Source organism: Falco peregrinus, chromosome 2, assembly GCF_023634155.1.
Source record: "Falco peregrinus isolate bFalPer1 chromosome 2, bFalPer1.pri, whole genome shotgun sequence".
Taxonomy (NCBI): Eukaryota; Metazoa; Chordata; class Aves; order Falconiformes; family Falconidae; genus Falco; species Falco peregrinus.
This window is the reverse complement of record NC_073722.1, coordinates 75,739,881-75,757,687: the sequence shown is the minus strand read 5'-3', so window position 1 is coordinate 75,757,687 and position 17,807 is coordinate 75,739,881. Positions and strand designations below refer to the sequence as shown.

General features: G+C 44.6%; 1 protein-coding gene across 10 annotated transcripts in view; it reads right to left on the bottom strand.

The window, feature by feature from the left end:
• FAM13A (family with sequence similarity 13 member A) overlaps window positions 1-17,807 on the bottom strand; it is a 133,755-nt gene that overhangs the window by 49,018 nt on the left and 66,930 nt on the right. For 7 of the 10 annotated variants that reach the window (XR_008745682.1, XM_055795251.1, XM_055795252.1 and 4 more), the window contains one exon: window positions 1,101-1,142. Coding sequence is in view for 9 of the 10 variants with exons in the window: in XM_055795251.1 (XP_055651226.1) it covers window positions 1,101-1,142 (42 nt within the window). In the remaining variant the exon portion in view is untranslated. Of the gene's footprint in view, window positions 1-1,100; window positions 1,143-5,809; window positions 5,834-7,502; window positions 7,532-12,062; window positions 12,173-17,807 lie in introns of those variants that run through there. The other 3 variants (XM_055795256.1, XM_027779949.2, XM_027779950.2) reach the window with 3 other exon arrangements.

The following is a 17,807-nucleotide window of genomic DNA, read 5'->3' as shown; positions in this document are numbered from 1 at the left end:
AGAACCTCCTCAGACAGTTTGGAGCTTTTGAAGCACAGACTAAGCAACATCTGCACAAATACACTGCAGGGAATGATGGTGCATCAACAGGAAGGAAGGCAAGACCATGGACTAGCCTGGCTGCATAAACGGTTCACTGACCCACAGTTTTAATGGAAGTCCGCATATTAAAAGTATGCATGAAATGCACACTTTCTGTAGATTACGTTAGAAAAATTCTCTAAGAAAAAACTCAAGCTACAAAGATAAATAGGAATATATGCAAGTGAATGAACAAATTTAAGAGACCACTGTAAGAATCCGAAATATCACTGCTCTCACAAAAAGCACCACAGGGATTTCTTTCTATTTGTTTAAACTCTACAGAGATCAAAGCACCCAATTATAATATCTGGCCCGCCCTCCTCTGCAGCCCTTCACTGTTAATTGCCCTGGCTCCTGTTCTTCTACTAAGTATAAATGAAAGCACTGGAATTGAGCCTGCTACTGAAGCAAGCAGAGCAAACTTTCACTGATGTCAATAGAATGAGAGGCCTTTTACAAGCAGTGACTTTGCCCTCCAGTTGGCAAAACAAGAAACGCAATTTGTTCAAATGCAGCATGAGCCCTATTCCCTCCAGGCAGGCACGCTGGGGACCCAGGCACTCTCCTGCTTTTCTGGGCTGCAGCAGCGGAGCAGTTGCTCTATGGGCTGCTGACTCACCATCTGGTTCCTGGTTTCTTTCTGAGCAGCACACGCTGCCAGTTCCTCAAAGCTTGTGGCAAAAATCTCTCCTGTGCCCACAGATTACAAGTTACTCATGACAGGCATCTATGCTGCATAATGACTGAAGAAAAGAGGAAGCGAATGTCCATCTTCTAATTAAGATCTTACAAGACTGGCACTAAACCCTGAGCCTCATCTCTAAATACAAAATACAACAGAGTTTGCATCTCTGAAGACTCATTCATCCCACTAGCTGAGCAATAATTAAGAGTTTAACATTAATCCTCAGTCTGATTACAGTCTGTTCAGCATTTCTGGCATCACTCCCCACATGAAACTCCAATAACGAGTCAATCCCACACAGAAAAATAAAGTAAAACAAATGAGTAAATACCTCACATAGAAGGGTGACATAGGCCGCTCATCTTCCTGGGAGCTAAAAATAAAACATATTTTTAAAGTTAGTATGCAGCTCTGTCTTGTATTTGCAGTTCAAGATACTCTTATAAAGCAGAGATAACAAAAGTGAAACAGAGGTAACACTTATGTCTACTTTGTCCTCTGACTGTGCTCGTGGAAGAAAACTTTTAAGTTACATTCCTTAAATCCCGAGAATCCAATTCATTTCTCAGTGTCCACAAACATGGCATAACAGATCTCCTGCTAGCGGCCAGGAGTCACTCCAGCTCTGTAGCATGCGAGGACTATTCCCATAGCAACAATAAAGCATTTTGCCAGCAAAACCACCAAAGCCTTTCGCTGTCTGCTGTTCCAGAATTAAACAACTTATCTATTACAGCAAAATTTGAGAAAAAAACCAAATGACATCTTCAGAGATGAAAGAAATGGCTGTTGGTGTATGCATTAGGCTATGAATTCCCCAGTTTTACTGCACCTGTGGCAAGTCGATTTGACTATGCTGCAATCTCCCCAGGCTTCTGAGATCAGAGGCTGCCACCGGCTGGCTTGGAGCTCCCCTGACAAAATGGTGCTTCAGCAGTCAACTGACCTTGCTCAAACATAACTACCTGGTGTATGGCCAACCAGCTCCCTGATCCAGCTCATCACGCCTGTACTGGCACAAGGGTAAGAATGAGCTGCTGGGATGCTGAAGCTTAAAGGTGTGGTGGACTGATGGTTTAAGTCAATTTAAGACTGTGCTGCTCTAAGAAGGGCCTTCACATGAATTTCACCTAGTTGTTCCAACCAGATAAAAGGGTCGCCCTGCTGGGCATTTAAGCCTTGTAACCCTCCAGAGCAGGACACTTGTCCTCTTCTAATCATGCGGGAAATGCCACCCAGGTCATTTCGCCCCCAAAGGACTATTAACTGGATCTGCTGAAGAGCACAGCATGTTGACAGAAAAGATGGGAAGCTGCATAAATTACTTTAAACAAAAGCAGAAAGGATAATGCCGCACAGGTGCTGGAAACCAAGCACCTCCCTGCTGCTTTCCCTGGGGCTGCGCCAGCACTCGGCATTGCCACAGGTGCTGAGCCACAGGTGCCGGCGCATTGACATGCTGTGAAGGCACCTATTACTTCTGAGCTTGTTCAGAAGATGAGAGAATATGGGAGAATGCTCTAGGTGAGGTCAGCTCAGCTTCAAACTCAAGTCACTCAGCAGATTTGATCACCCCAACCAACTTCAACAGAGATCTGAAGTAGATCAAGCGTGGATGATTTTTGAAAAGCCTGCCTGAGCCCATTAATCTCTTGAATTTTGAAGGATTTTATTTATTGATTTATAAAAGCTTCTCCACGCACAGAATAAAGTGGAAAGGAACATCTCCGCAGGTTTTGTAGCTAGGAGATGAAATACCCAATATTTTTTGCAGCTTCTACCGGGCCAGAGGAAGCTCCCTGTGCAAGCTGAGCTGATGCTGGCCCGCGGCCAGGTAAGCACCCTGCTCCGCCACTGTATATAGCCAGAGGCAGACTGCAGCGCCGCTTATTTTGAACCCAGCCAATGTTGTAACAGATCCACAAATATGAACGCCAAATTCATCAGGGGGCAAGAGCACGAGGGAGGAGGCAAGGATGCAAGGGAATCAGAAAGGCCACAAAGGCAGACGGGCAGATGAGCAAGCCAGCATGCCAGAGAAAAATCACAGGAGTTCAATTCTGCGTCATTTTGACCCCCCATACGGTACACAGAGATTCATAGAGAGATAGCCACAGACATCTACAGAACAGACCTTCCAGCACGTTGCACGGGAAGCCCGAAATACCAGTTCAAGGGTAACACCAAATACCACAGCCCGGAAGGAAGACAGGCTGCTTGTGCAATCGGCGTGGTCTGCCAAAACTCACATTGCCTCTACCGCAACAGTGACCAGGCAGCTCTCAGCAGCTCCCCAAGAAGACTGGGAGCACAGCTGCTACCGGAAACTTTGCTGCCACTTCCACAAGCCTGTCTCCAGCACCCAGAGTGAGCTGCAGTCGGCTGCCGCTGTCGTCCCTCCTCCAAGACCCGCACAGCCATGGAGCAGTGCAGAGCAGGCTGGCAGCGCCTGCTTGCAGCAAGGTAGGTAACGCAGCTGTCTGTGTGTGAGGCAAACGTCACCTGAGGGGAGGGAAATGGAAGGAAGGGAAACACAGAAGTGTCCATCATTGCCCTCACTAGAAGATGACCTGCAACAACGGCACAGGGTAAGAACCTCTGCCAGGTACAGGCTCCCTCCTCTGATGGCATGCAGTCTCTCAGCTTGCACACATTATCTATTTACCACTTATGGAATATACTTTTTTTTTTTAAAGTGTGAAGAAGCTATTTAAACTCACAAAGCTGCCAGTAAAGTGTTTTGTTATGTTCAGTTCATTACATTAATGACTGTACTTGTAATCTCGATGTGAATAAGACCCAGTAGTGGACACAAAACATGAAAAATGTTTTCTTATGTACAGAAAAGTTCACATCACCATCAAGATTTCTTTGCATCCATGCAAATTCAAACGACACCAAATGCTGCTTTGTGTACAAGTGGCAGCTGTCAAAGCTGCAGCAAACATGCTTTCTTTTCCATAGTAAAAACCCTTCCTCATCTCAGGGTTTGTAATTAACTTCCAAGTCACAGAAGCACAACCATACTGAAAAAGCCCAAATAACTTTTATATTCACACTCCCACTAGTTCCTTTGACAGATCAGATGGAAAAGCAGTATTCAGCAGGAACTCTGAAACCTCTTGCATTTCCTTCCTTTTCTTCCACAGCAAGCACAACCGCTGCTCCACAAGTTCAAGTAAGTTTTATACCTCTTCATGTTTATAAACATTATCCACTCACACAAAGCAACTGAGAAGAAAAAATATTTTAAAATCATTAGCTGGTAATAGGGAAGAAAGAAGCTCTAGAAGTCAGAAACCAAATACTAGTTTCATTTAGACCATCCTGTTTCAGAATTTCACATGGTTGACAATAACTGTAGCTGTGTACAACCTCTTTTATCCCAATAGTGCTTTATAGTTTTGCACGTGCAGCACTGATCAGTAGCTGTATCTGGGATGAAGAGCTCTAAGCTAACTAGGAAATCTAGACTTTTGAGGAAACCATAAAAATTTTCTGACTTCAGAAAGATCTCCTGCATCTGAGTAAAGCACACTACCTATTTCACCACTAAATCACTGCAAACAACATAACCCAAACATCTTTCCCAAACTTCATGTACCTTAGTCAACCCACCTGTGCAAGCTGGAAGACATGAGCTGTGTAAATTGCAAACAGATTTAAACCAGCTATTCACATAATTCACAATCCCTCGAATTAGACGTGAGACTACCAAGCCCTACCACAATCACTTAGTGCACATGGATTGTTTTGATTAAAATACTTTAAGGAATAAAAAATTATTCATACTGTAAGATAATAAACGGATATGTTTTCATATTATACACGCAAACACAGATTAATTTAATGGACGAAATAAGAATTGTGTGTGAGAAGTTTTAAACCTGTGTATACCTAATCACATGGCTTCAGATGCAAGCGACAGGCAAGCAAGCAAACCCATATGAGATATGAATCATAAACCATCATCAGTTAATATTACACAATAAACAGGCTAGAAATTGGTTTAAAACCTTCCACGCAGGAGACTATCACTATCATTCACACTATGCTGACTAAAAAACAACTGCTTACTTGTTTTTAGAACACCTTGTACTGAAGCGTTTATTGATACTGCTAGGTAGCCCTATCTACCATGTATACTTTCAGAAGAAAATGCTAGAAGTCATTAAGATACGCCAAGCATTTAACTGTACTTTACTTGGGCTGCATCATTCCTCTCTGGTTAAAGGGATATACAACCCTTCCAGAAAGAAAGGGACGCCTAATGCCTGGCACAGTGACCTAGCAAAGCAAGTCAGCTGGCCACAGCATGGAGGGGACAAGTCATTCTGATGTGCTTCTCTTCTACAGTCTAAATTTCCACCTTGCCCAGCAAAGAACTTATCCAACAAGGTTGGCAAGCAGGTTTAGTAGTAAATTAGGTGGTTTGGGTTTCAGTTTTTTGTAGGTTTGGGGTTTTTTTATACCCTCAAAGTTTTGTCCAGCTTTACACATGCTTTATGGCCAGAAGGCACTGAAGGGACGACATAACTTTAAAAAAAATAAATGTATTTATTCAGCTATCACTGACTATATAGCCAAGCAGGTGAGTGCAAAATACATGTCTCTTTCTTCTCAGACACATACACAGCTTCCCTAAACCAAGGGATTAAACAGAAGTTAACTGCTGTTTCATGTAATACCTGAGACAGCAATCTCTCACACTCCTAAAGGACATCTAAATATTTGATCACGTCCTTCTTGCTAAAAACCAAAACAAAAACCAGCCAAACCAAAATAAGTTGTTCTCTTTATTTTACGGCCAAAGAAGTAATACTATTATGTTTGTGACCTTCATTGAGCTGACAAAAAAGTCTGTCGGACTGGAAGGAACGCCAGTATCGCCCACCAGTTAGTTTAGCTGGTGATTTTCAGGCACATGTATTTTACAGCATTCATGCAACACAGCCTTTCGATCTCTAAAGAAGGAAATAGTAAAGCTCGGGTGAAGTGTAACAGTTAAACAATATATTTCCATTACAGAACCACAGTTACCTTTTTTTGCCTCCCCCTTTTGCAACAGGAATGTTAAGGGCAACCGTTCACCCATGGCATTCTCAAATACCCAACGATGAGTTTCCTTTTTTTTTTTTTTTGTTTCTTTTTCTGATGTCTCATCTTGCCCTTCAGAAAGAATACAGGAGCTGCTGAGCCCGTTCCAGAGCTGAAGCTGTAATACACCCATTTAGACTGAGAGTTCCCAATTTATTTACGGGATACTCCAGTCCCGACCCCCTCGCTGGCCTGCGCTCTCACCCCAGGTCAGAGGGTGCCTCAGGGACCCTCGCCCTTGTTTTATTTGCACTTAGTTATCAGCAGTTTTTCTATCCTGACTTGCTGGCACTGGAACTTCCACTGGAAAGCTATCACTGCTTTCCTACTCCACATCTCTTTTCAAAAGTTAAATGGGACATTTACTCAAATTTTAAAAAATAAAAATAATCACCACTTTTTTTTATAGTCATGAAAACCTACTTTGACTCAAGCATCTACACGTTGCACCAGAGTTGAAGGGCCCATGCTGCTCAGCCAAGGTCATGTTTTCCTAATGCCTTGCCATAGGCTCTATTTGTTCTGACCTCAAAAGTGAGATAAAGAAATGGCTCACTTTCTGTTCCACCACAGATATTCTGGACTTAAAAATAAATGAATTCTTTTTCAGTGACAATACATTTTTAAGGCAACGAGATAGCTGCTTCTAATTTTAAGGCAATCAAACAAAAAGGCATTGAAAATTCAGTAGTGTCAAATCACTAACGATATCAAAAGTTAACGCAGCTTCTAGGGGGAGGAGAAGGAAGGCTAAGTTTGGGTGACTTATTAAGACGTTAAAGTTCTCTCCCTCTTGTTTTCTTCTCACCATTTAGAACCACTGTGCCACCCTGGATTAACTGACATGCCATTTTTGCAATTGCAGAGGATTTTAACAATCTCATTTATTTACTTATTCTGACATCCAACGTTAACACCACTAAAAACAGCTTCAAGGAAGCCTCAGTTTTGAGGCCACAGTAGTGCTGTGTCTTATTCACAATTTTTTCAGCATTTCTTCCCCCCTCCAAGGTCATTTCCCCATAAGTTATTTCAAGCTTGTGGCAAACGCAAGATGAAACTGCTCATGAAAATTTATCGCATACTTATTTTCTCAATAGAGTGATTTACTCATAGCTTGTGCTTCATAGCAGTGGGTAAAAGGTAATGTTTTTGCAAATGAGAAATAGCAGGCAATATAAGCTTCTTCCTTCAAATAAAGCCTTCAAAACAAATTTCCTTCAAATAAATATTGAGGTATGTTATGCAAAAGAATGAAGAAAAGCATCACCCTTGATGCAAAAGTAACCATAAATTTAATCTAACATGATAACACCGCGGTGATACAATGATCATCATTACAAGTCAGCACTCACCATCAATTGTTGAGCAATGCCACTCTTGTTTATAACCTTAATCAGAGGAGGAGGGAGGGGGAATGCACCATATAGTCACTTTAGCAGCTATTTCTCTGTGAGAGTTACTTCCATGCAAACATTTGCATTTTCCCTGAAGAGTAACTTTTATAGTCAAAACCGTAACACTTTGTTTCAGATACTTATCTCCAGTCTTCACAACAGTTACACGTAACACCTAGCCATGCTTACCACTGAAACCAAGTTAAGCTCATGCTTAAGTACTTGTGTAAGCCACTCACCAAATGAGCCACATGTCAAAATACCAGGTGGACAACGCCACTTCTTTATTCTGAGCTCACATACTCTGAAAAACGTCTCCAGTAACTTGGGCGGGGGTGGACTGGTGTTGGTTTAAATATTAATCTCCAAAGGATGCCACCACCTTCCCCAAAGCTGTTTCTTCAGCAGTGTTTTTCCTAAGGGTGTCTCAACTACGTCTTAAGCCTGCAACATCACGGTGTGCAGCAATGTCACTGCAGGGCCAGAGAAAGTGTCCTCTTTGGGGGAGAATTCCCTATTAGCTTTCCAAACGCGTGAGCTTCTGTCTCCTGTTTTACCTGGCATTCAAAATACAGCATTGCTATTTCATAGACACAAACCGAGGTGAATACAAAGGATGACTCTCACACATTTGAGAGGCATGTACTATTTCTTGTTCTGTTTTCCACCTGCAAGATTAAGGCACGAGTACCCAAATGTAGAAGAGGATCTTTTTAATTCTAGGAAAGGCTAACCTACAGCACAGCTGTAGGCATTGAGAATATACTGCATTATCCACAGGTGTAGCTGCGCAGGCTGTGCGTGAGGGGGCACTGAGACCGAGGCACATTACCTGAATAGGAAAAAAAAAATAATACACTGAAGCTTTCTTGCACACCTTCTCCCACTTCAAAGCAACGTCAGAGAAGTACAGGCTATCCCATGACAAGCTCAAAGGAGTAGAACTCCTTGCTGATTAAATGCCACTGTGAGCAAGTGGCTGATTTTCCATTTATATTAACATATCTGAATCTACTGAAACCCTTGACAGCATAATTTTGTATAATTATTTTCTACTCACTATCCTCCTGGATTGCAAATATGTTTATCTTTTATAAAATGACGTCAATGTTAAACAGCTTGCTTTTGTTGTTTTACTTCTTAAACTAGTTGGGGCTTATTATGAAAGACAGGGCAGTGTCTTGTCTTCTACTTGTGGTTTGGCAATAGTCTTCACTAGGATAAAGCTAGAAAATGGGTCAGAAAGAGGCGGAATGAATGTACCAGCCAAAGTCTCACCTCTTCTCCGAATTTAACAGTGTGAAGTTGCATAACGCACACATACCTGTTGCATTATGATGGTGAAGAACTGTTACTAGGTAACCACCGACTTTGATTGCAGGATTGTTTGTTAAAGCTTGCATTCCTCAAATAAAGATATCTAAGAGTCCATTTTTTAGGTAAATACTCATATTTTCTTGCTTAATCAGGTGGATACCCCGAACGCAAAGACCACAGAAAATCTCCATATAATTTTCCTTTCTGTCAGAGCCCTCACCACCATCCACCCAGTGGTACCCTGAAAGTGCTTCCACATGCTCCTACACCCATCACGTCACAGCTGTGACAAGACAGGGTACCCTGCTGTGGGTCAAATGTGAGCCCAGAAGGCCAAAAAGTCACGTAGCCTTTTGCAATAGCCTATGAGTAGAGGAAGATCAGAACCACGGGTTTGAACTTCTCTTCATTCTTCCACCAGAAAAAAAAAATCAACAAACCAAACCCCAAACAAACAAAAATCAGACACAAGTTCTCTCCACCCTCAGAGATCACACTTCACGTACGTTTTCCAGAACATACTTCACTAGGGCTTGTCAAGCACTCCCAGCACCTTGGATAGAAAGTGATAAAGTCCAAAGGATCAGACTTATTTACAATACAACTTTACACAGAACAACGCTCACTAATCTGTTAAAGAGAACACAGCCATCATTCAAAAAAAAAAAAAAAAGTCCAGTGGAATACAAACGGTGTTCTCAGGCTAAAATACTGGGTATTTGTCAAAGACCCCCAAGCAAACAAACCGATGAGGTAAATCAAACAACCCCGATGAGGACTGCAAGTGAGACAGCCCATGCAGACAACTGCTACTGTACGGGTTAGAAACAGATCAGTCGCACTCCCTAATTCTATCAGATGCACTTTCTAAAAATATTTGTGATGGCTTCATTCTTCCTTTGCTTTGATTTGTTTCAGCAAAGTGCAGAGCAAGAGAGGCCACTGATCACAAACGAGGCCTGAACATGCACCCGCCTTTCTTAAGCAGCCACCACAGGTTTCAGCTCGGCACAGCTTTCGTAAAACCTGCAACAGACTGAGCTAGAATAAATGAATTAACCCATACATTAACAGCACTAGTAATACTCTAACTTCCTAGGAATCTAGGTTATTAAAGTAAGCTAATGCTATTCAGAAAACACATTAGCCTATTAGCAATAGAAGAGACATTACTGGCGGGTAGGTTGACGGAAAATCAGTAGTGCAACTTGTGTGACATTCACAGATGCCTTTTACAGTGCTTGTGCAACGCAGGACCTATTGCAGTGGAGGGGTCAACACATTTGGTCTTCCACCTCTTCCCATGCAACGAAACATAACCCCGACATCCCCACTGTCACTCCCTTGCAGCAGGCGACCATATCCCATCATGTGCTATTCCACAAACTTCTATATATAGAATAAAATGACACCATATAATACATTTGGCTCTGTAAGAGCACATTATACGATTTTTAGGAAGACAGACTCACAGTTTAGATACCTTAACAGATACAATACTTTGCCGCTCTAGTGCCAATCGCTATGTATTCATCACAGCTGCTTAAACAAAGCCCTTCTCCCTCTCCCAAGTTTTACACACCAGCCATACAGAAATGCATTCGTATCGCTTCAGCACGGGAGGTTTCCCGTGGCAGGCACAGCATGGCAGCAATCTGTGGCCCAAAGAGAGCAGAGAGGGGCACCTGCAGGAAACGGGCAGGAGAGAGTTCATCCACCATGGAAGGGAATCAAGCGTGATTACTGCTGGCAGCTCATTCCCTTTCTTGAGAGAGGAAGGTGCATGCTCTCAACTTGGGAAGTGCCCCAAGCCACAGCACCTGGAGGTTGCCACTAGTCTGCTTTAGACCCAGCAACAGGAATCATGTACCACAAGCTGTCCATGCCGAGCCAAAACAGCACCATCAGCCTGTCCACCTCACAGGAACCTCAAGGATACTGCTACCCATAACCGGTGGCTACTGCTGGGTACCACCTTTCTGAAACTGCAAAAAAATGCTCAAAGCCAGCAAGGCCCTCTTCTGCAGCAAACCTCTGCACTAAAAATGGAGGAGACAAAGCTCCAAGAGGAAGAACAGGAAAATAAAGATGCAACCTGGAGAACTGTAAAGGGGTCTAGTAGTCTATGCTTGTCTGCCCCTAGGTCCAAAGAAAATCAGGTGCTAAAAGTGTAGTATACATATAGTAAGAACAGATCAAGAAGATGGAAAAGACGACAGAATTTTATGAATAATTTTTTTTTAACAGCAAAGCTCAAACAATTCTGTACTGTGCTCAAGGCTTAATAGGAGTTTGAAGAAAAAATTTCGGTGTTGAAGTGCAGAGCACACTTCTAATTGATCAAGAGTTAACCCTTGCAACAAACAAAACCAAAGAGCCTAATTAGACCTACCCTGTGAGACCTATCTTCCCCTAGGGTGAACAGTCAAGAGCACAGTAACAACCACTTGTTATGACTCCTGCTAGGACAGTTAGATCCTTGGGAACATAGAAAAGGTTAAAAATATTATGTGAGACTGGTCCTTCAAATAGGAATGGTGCACTATGACTACTTCTTTAAGACATTCAAACCGCATTTCTGTTTCTCTGCAGTCATCAACATGGAACGCCGTGACTGCACTACTGCAAAGGAGACTTCCTCCACATCTCCTCTGCAGTGGACCCCGCGCTTTATCGAGACATTAACAGTTTGGGCAGCAATTTCGGTTACTATTTTATCGTGTCCAAGCAAGCAGCAACTCCGCAGCTTCTGCTGAAACAGCACCCCCCCCTCCCTGCCCCCGCAGTGCTGAAGCGGCGTGCTGAATTACTATTTGGTAGGTTTACATAAAGATTGATAGTCAGCCCATTTGAGTAAGACTACGGGAGATATGGACCGCTTAATTTTGAAAGTAGCAATAACAAAAAAATTGAAATGAATGACTCGGTAAAAGGCCTGTGCCTGCTCCCCTCTCCCCCGGGTCCGTGCCCTGCCGTTTCCCAGCCGGACCGCGGGCAGGAACGCATGCCGGCACAGGTAGCTCCCAGCCGGTGCCGAAGGCAGGTGTGTCTCGGCATCGTGGAAGAACACCAGCCCTTTCCTAAGGGCTGAACCCCTAACTTCTCCCAGGGTTTAAGAAAAACTACACCTCTCGCCCGTGCCGCTGCAGCCGGCGCCGGGTGTGTAAGCCGACAGCTGCAGGGGGCTGCAGGGGGCTGCAGGGGCAGGCCCGGCCGGGCTCCCCCACGGCTGCACGGCCCCCGGGAGGGGAGGGCCCCGCAGCGCCCGCACCCCCACACCCCCAGGCAGGCTCCCTGCAAGGGAAGGGCTACACCGAGCTCCCACCCCACCCCCGGAGCCCCCGCGAACACGCCGGCTGGTTCCGCTGCCCCGGCGCCCGGGCAGCCGGCCTGGAGCGGCGCTGCCCTCCCCGGCAGGGCCGGAGCCGCGGCTCCCTGTGCCGGGCAGCCCGGGGCCGGGGGCCGCCCCGGCGGACACGTACCTCTGCAGCGGCATGACTTCGCACGCCATGCTGGCCATCGAGCCGCCGCCCGCCTCGCCTCTCGCCTCGCCGCGGGGAGCCGGCGGCGCGGCCCGGCCCCGGGGAGGGGCGAAGGGGCCGCCCGGCCCGGGGTGGCGGCTGACGGGGACCCGCCCCGCCGCCAGGGCCCCGGCCCGGCCCCCTCCGCTGCCGCCGGGGAGCGAAGCTGGCGGCGGCCCGGCCCCGGCCCGCCCCGCCGGCTAACCGAAAGTGGTTTACGATGCCCGGTCGGTCCCGGACCTGCGAGAAATGCCGCCAGCTGAGGGCTAATGACCACGGGAGGCCTTTTCACAACAACACCCTACCCTTGTACCCCTTTCAGTGACTACAACCCGACACCCCCCCCCCCCACCCCTTCTTCCTAAATGTCACCCCGGGCGCCATCCCATCACCCCCAGTTTCCCCCCAAGGCGGCGGCGCTGGGCCCTCCGCCCGCCCCCTGCGAGCGGCACCGAGCCCCGCTGCTGCATTCACCCTACACAGGTGTCTATAGGGGCTGGTACTGCTGGGCCTTTGACCTTACCCCCCTTTCGCGCTGCAGTAGATGCTACTGGGGTTCAGAATTTGTGGGTTCAGCAGGTTTGTGCCACAGCTGGCCAGCCGCTGTGGTCACGCAGCCAAGAGGCGCGGAGGAGAACTCTCCCCTTCACCTTTGAAATGAAGAGGTAAGTGTTGCAGAGGCTGAACTTAGTTTACTGATGTTCCTAGTGGGCCGCTTTCAAGCACTCCTGCTTCCACATCCGTGGCTGCTGCTGCTGACCAAACCCTCTTCTGGAACAACGAATCACGCCATTTCATGTGGTGGAAGTTCAGGGCTGGGAAGAGCAGCAGGTAGCAGAAGAACCCCACGCCATGGCTGTGCCACTTTCCAGGACACAGCAGCCTTAGGAAACAAACGGCACAAAATCCCTAAGGAAGTCTTGCACTGGAACATTTGATGGGTACTGAAGGAGCATACTGAAAGTTTTATTTTTCACCTTTGCACCTGCTCTGCCCAGAGTGCCTAAGGAATTGCCTTCAGCTTCCCCTGACACTGGACAGAAACCCTTCTGCTGCTGCCCTGCCTATGAACAGTGTTCCAAGTTGCACACTGGAAGGGGACAGTCTCAAACTGATAAGAAGGGGCATAACAGAATGGATCCTTTCAACATTTTAGGTGGTAAAAGCCTAATGGCTAATTCTGGCACAGCCAGACATGCCAGTCTTCACAAATTCAAGTCAAGCACCATCAACCTTCAACCCCTGCAACGACTGGCACTGGTTTGGGACAATGCTGCGGCAAGAGCTTAGTGCCTGCGTGTTTAAGACTTCCATACAGATGATTCCATACAGATGTAGATCATGTGAATTAAACACGAGCCACATCAGTTTTCTGGAGAAGCAGCAGACACAGGTTAGCAGAAGGGTATCAGACATTTCACAGGGATGTCTGACCGATCCTGACCTTTCTCAGCAGGAGACAGGAGTGTCTTCTGTCAAAACCAAGAGCAGCAGGCTTCTGCGGTCTCAGAGAGTGGTGGCACGGAGTAGAGATGCAGAGATCAATCGAGAAGTGGCTTCGCTTCAGTACACTGAACTGTTTAATATTTGCTCCTGTCAGCAGGCTGGCTGGAAGAAGTGCATTAGTAATGCTTCTGCCTGTTGCCTCAGCGCAAGCCTGTTCTGCTGCGCCAGGCACAGCACAGGGCCCCTTTTCAGGAGAGTCAGCAGTGCTGATAAAGCACTCCGCCACCATGGATCTGGGCTGCTTTTATCTGTGGCAATTAAAAGAATATCTTGATGACGTCCTGTTAAATTAAATGCACCATATGCGCTCTTAAGTGACTAAAACCATAAGAGAAAGATTTTTTTACTCTGATACGTAAAACTGCTTCAGTATAAAACAAAAGGGCCTTGTACTATTTCACAATTCGGCAATAAATCATATTGCTTCTTCCTGGCCAGTCTTCTTTTTATGCACACAATTATTTATAGTTTATTACACTTCTATAAACCAAGTATTATCAACATGATGCAAATTAAAAAAAAATAATTTTCCACATTTACTCAGGATCCATCTACATGGGGAAGGAGCCCAAGTTCTCCAGAACAGCTTGCTGAATAAACAGAAGTGGAATAACTCAAATAGCTGCTGTGCTCTGAATTTATTCCCTAGCTATTTTGTCATAACTTCTGGGGGACTTGCCCATATAAATGAACTTAAAAGTATTAAGATCCTCAACAAAGAATTCACTAACAAAAAGATAGTGTAATAACTAGAAAGATTACTTTATGAATTAAGTGCAGAAGATTAGTTCATGGCATCATGCTGATATCAACCAGATGCCTTGGGAGAACATTAGAGTTGCCCAGAGATCCCTGTACCACCAGTACCTTCAGATCCACCTTTTGTTTCTGTCCTTTTATTTTAGAGTCCCTTCAATGGGGTACCATTTTTCTCCTCTCCATCCTCATCTGCTTCTAACACTGCCAAAAAAGCGGAGCTACCCCAGCTCACATTTCCCTGCACACCCACTGGCATGCAACTTCAACACCCATTAAAAGGAAGGAGATCAAAGGTGGAAAAATGCAGCTGGTGGACTTTTGTTATTAGCACTGCTGGTTTCTCAAGTTTTTAATTATTTCTGGAGCAGCTGTGGATATTGCAATAAAAGTTTTTTAGTGGAGAAATGTCAAAGAGTGAAATTTTAAGAAGTACTTTGGGGCACAGTGGCCAACTGTCAGTAACAGCAGTAGTACTTGCTACTCAAACAGCAGGAAATCGCCCCCTGGTACACATCACCTTACTTCAGTTCACATCGTCTCCACGGGCCCTTTGAATCTCTCACTCTGCTAAAGGAGCACACAACTCCTTAGTTCTTCACCTACCCTGTTCATGGGTACGGGCCACAAGTGATGTATTTGTGGCACAAAGCAGGTAGACAAAAGCTGCCAGAAAACTGCAGTCTTCAAACAATTCCACTTCCTTCTCACAGATATTTATGTTAAAGCCAACTTGCTACTTGACAGAGGCAGGAATTCCTACCCTCCCCCTGCCCTCTTATGCCCTTTTTAACTTGCATAAATCAGGCTGAGTTATCACGCATAAAACCTGGGACTAGACATTTTGTTTTGGATTTGTTTGTACTGGTTGAATTTGTTCTCCCATATTAAACACGGACAACAAAACCTCTTCTGCAGGTTTCATACAATTCTTGCATTCCTGTTGCTCAGAAAGGCAAAACTCATCTGCTGGCAGCCACAATGTACTGCAGTGGCTATTTACAGTACCATCAAACGTACATACAGAGGATGGGAAAAAAAACCAGCCTCTCTCAGGAAAGGCACAGCATCGTCTCCACTGACTGTATGCTCCTTAGTGTATTGTGAATAATTCAGGAAAACAGACAGCAAATAAAAACAAGAATTACAAACCCTCCTAAAATACCAATACACGCCACCACACTTCAGCACCTACCCCAAGGCAACACCTGGGTTCAAACTATTTGATCTGCAAATTTCTTACTGAGATTCAACAAAGGAAAAAAGACACTGGCTGGAATTAAATATGAATAATGACTTTTCTCCACCACCATCAACGTTTAAAGAATGCACACATGTTTGGAAAGGAAGTCTCCTGTCAATCATCATTACAGAAGTGCTTTCTCCTCTGTCTTCCCTTTTCATACTTAGCTGCACATCAAGTAACGTTCTCAGTGTATAAAGCAACAAGAGAAGAGGATCTGTGAACAGCACCAGAGGACATGAGATATAAGTGATCTAGATAATGGATTTTATGAGGTTGTGGCTGCGTTTGCCTCCTGAAAAGCAGTTATCCCTTGCCTCCCTGCACTGTCATACACAAATCACATACTATTTTTTAAAGAAAGAAAGAAAAAAAAAAGATCTTGCCTGGTCTGATAAAATCTGAGGGTTTTTAAGATGCTGGAGTTCTGCTCAGTACCATCAATGTATTCCCACAGTGTTTACTAAGTTACGCAATAATTTCCCTCTGGCAGAAACATGAAATGCAAAGCAAAGATATCATCAGACTGAAAATTAAAGAATGTACTTTTCAAAATAAGACCAATACAAAAATTCGAAATGCCATTATTTATGTACATATACATACATTGATACATGCATTTTTCTCTTTAGAGTATCTGTGCATACAAACATCTGCAATTATAAATAATAAATAACCTGGAAAATCTCCCTCAGGCCAGAAGATTTGTGAGCACACATGAAATAAGCAAGTCACATGTAAACAGAAACCATATCTGGAAACTGTAGCCCTTCATGTCCAAACAAAGCAGAGAGAGGATTAAATAGGCCCTGTCCAAAAGAGCACAAACAGGAAGAAAGAGCAACTAATATGTCAAAAACATAATTTAGTAAGAGGGTAATCCTCGGAAAGGGGGTAAGTGCTAACAGTGACTTTCCAAGGTTGGCAGTCAGCCCTATATCACTTAATGCTTTTATCAACAATCTGAAAGGAAACGTAAAATAATACCGATGGTTTGTTTTTTTATGTTGTGTGCAAGCCAGCATTAGAAGTTTCAGTACAGCCATAGAAGAGTCCAATCTGGGAACTATATGCAAGGGGATGGGTCCTACTTGGGGATACAACGTCACACCAGATCAGCACTCCTACACAAGCCCTGAGTGACTGTGTGGCTAAAGAAATTAACATTGTTCTCAGAGGCATCAGCATGAATATTGTGTGGAAAAGGTGTATTACGTGTAAGTATTATTTCCTACTGGGATGGTTGCTACAGAAGACTGATCAGTTCAGGAATTCCCATTCTCAAGCAAGTTGTGTAAAACTCAAGAGTGCTCAGAGACAACCATGCAGGGAACACAAGAACTAAACCCCACACATTTAGTGCTTTTCAAACAGAAGAGCCTATGCATGCAGTAAACATTAATACTTGACTTAGTACTCAGAGGCTGAACAAGCTCCAATGCTTGGGAGTCAAAGACAGACAAATTATGACTAGAAATGAGACATTTTTAAATGGCGAAGATAACCAACTACTGAAAATTCATCAATGATGATGATAGATTTTTAACATTATTACAACTTAGTTGCCTCTGTTTAAGAACACCAAGCCTTAGATAAACAGCCCAGATGTAATTTTCAGAATTTTCTTAACTAATATTCCTCTTGTCCAACAGAGAAGCAGGTTGCTCTCATTTTACCCTTTCCCTTTTTGCACTGGCATAGAAACAGACGTATTGTTGGCATATCTGTGGGGAATATACTGGGGTTTTGCAAGCTCTTCTGTTCCTTCCTGCAACTTGGAGGCTAAATTACCTTTTAAACAAAGCTAGGTAAAAGCTATTAAGGAGTAAACGTATTCCAGAATTGTTCCTTAAACTTGCTGGGACAGGAGAAAAGTAAACACCAAGCTGAAAGCTTCTCAAGAGTTCCTGATCTCAGCCAACAGATAAGCATGCAAGCACATTTCCCATGGAGAGGGACACCCCAGGCTCCCAGGAGACTTGGATTAGCTGCTGTGGCTGCTCTTCACTAAGCAGCAGTGTCCTTTGCAAGCACTGCCACACCCACTTCTCAGCCGCTTTAACTTGTTCCAAAGGACTCTCGCCCCATGGGACAGCCCAGAAGTTTCCTGGCCTCCCTCCTGGAGAAGGGGGAGGGATTGGGAGTAGGTTCCTAAAGGGTTTTCTGGGAAAGCACCAAGTAATGAATGGCTGTGCCAGCTA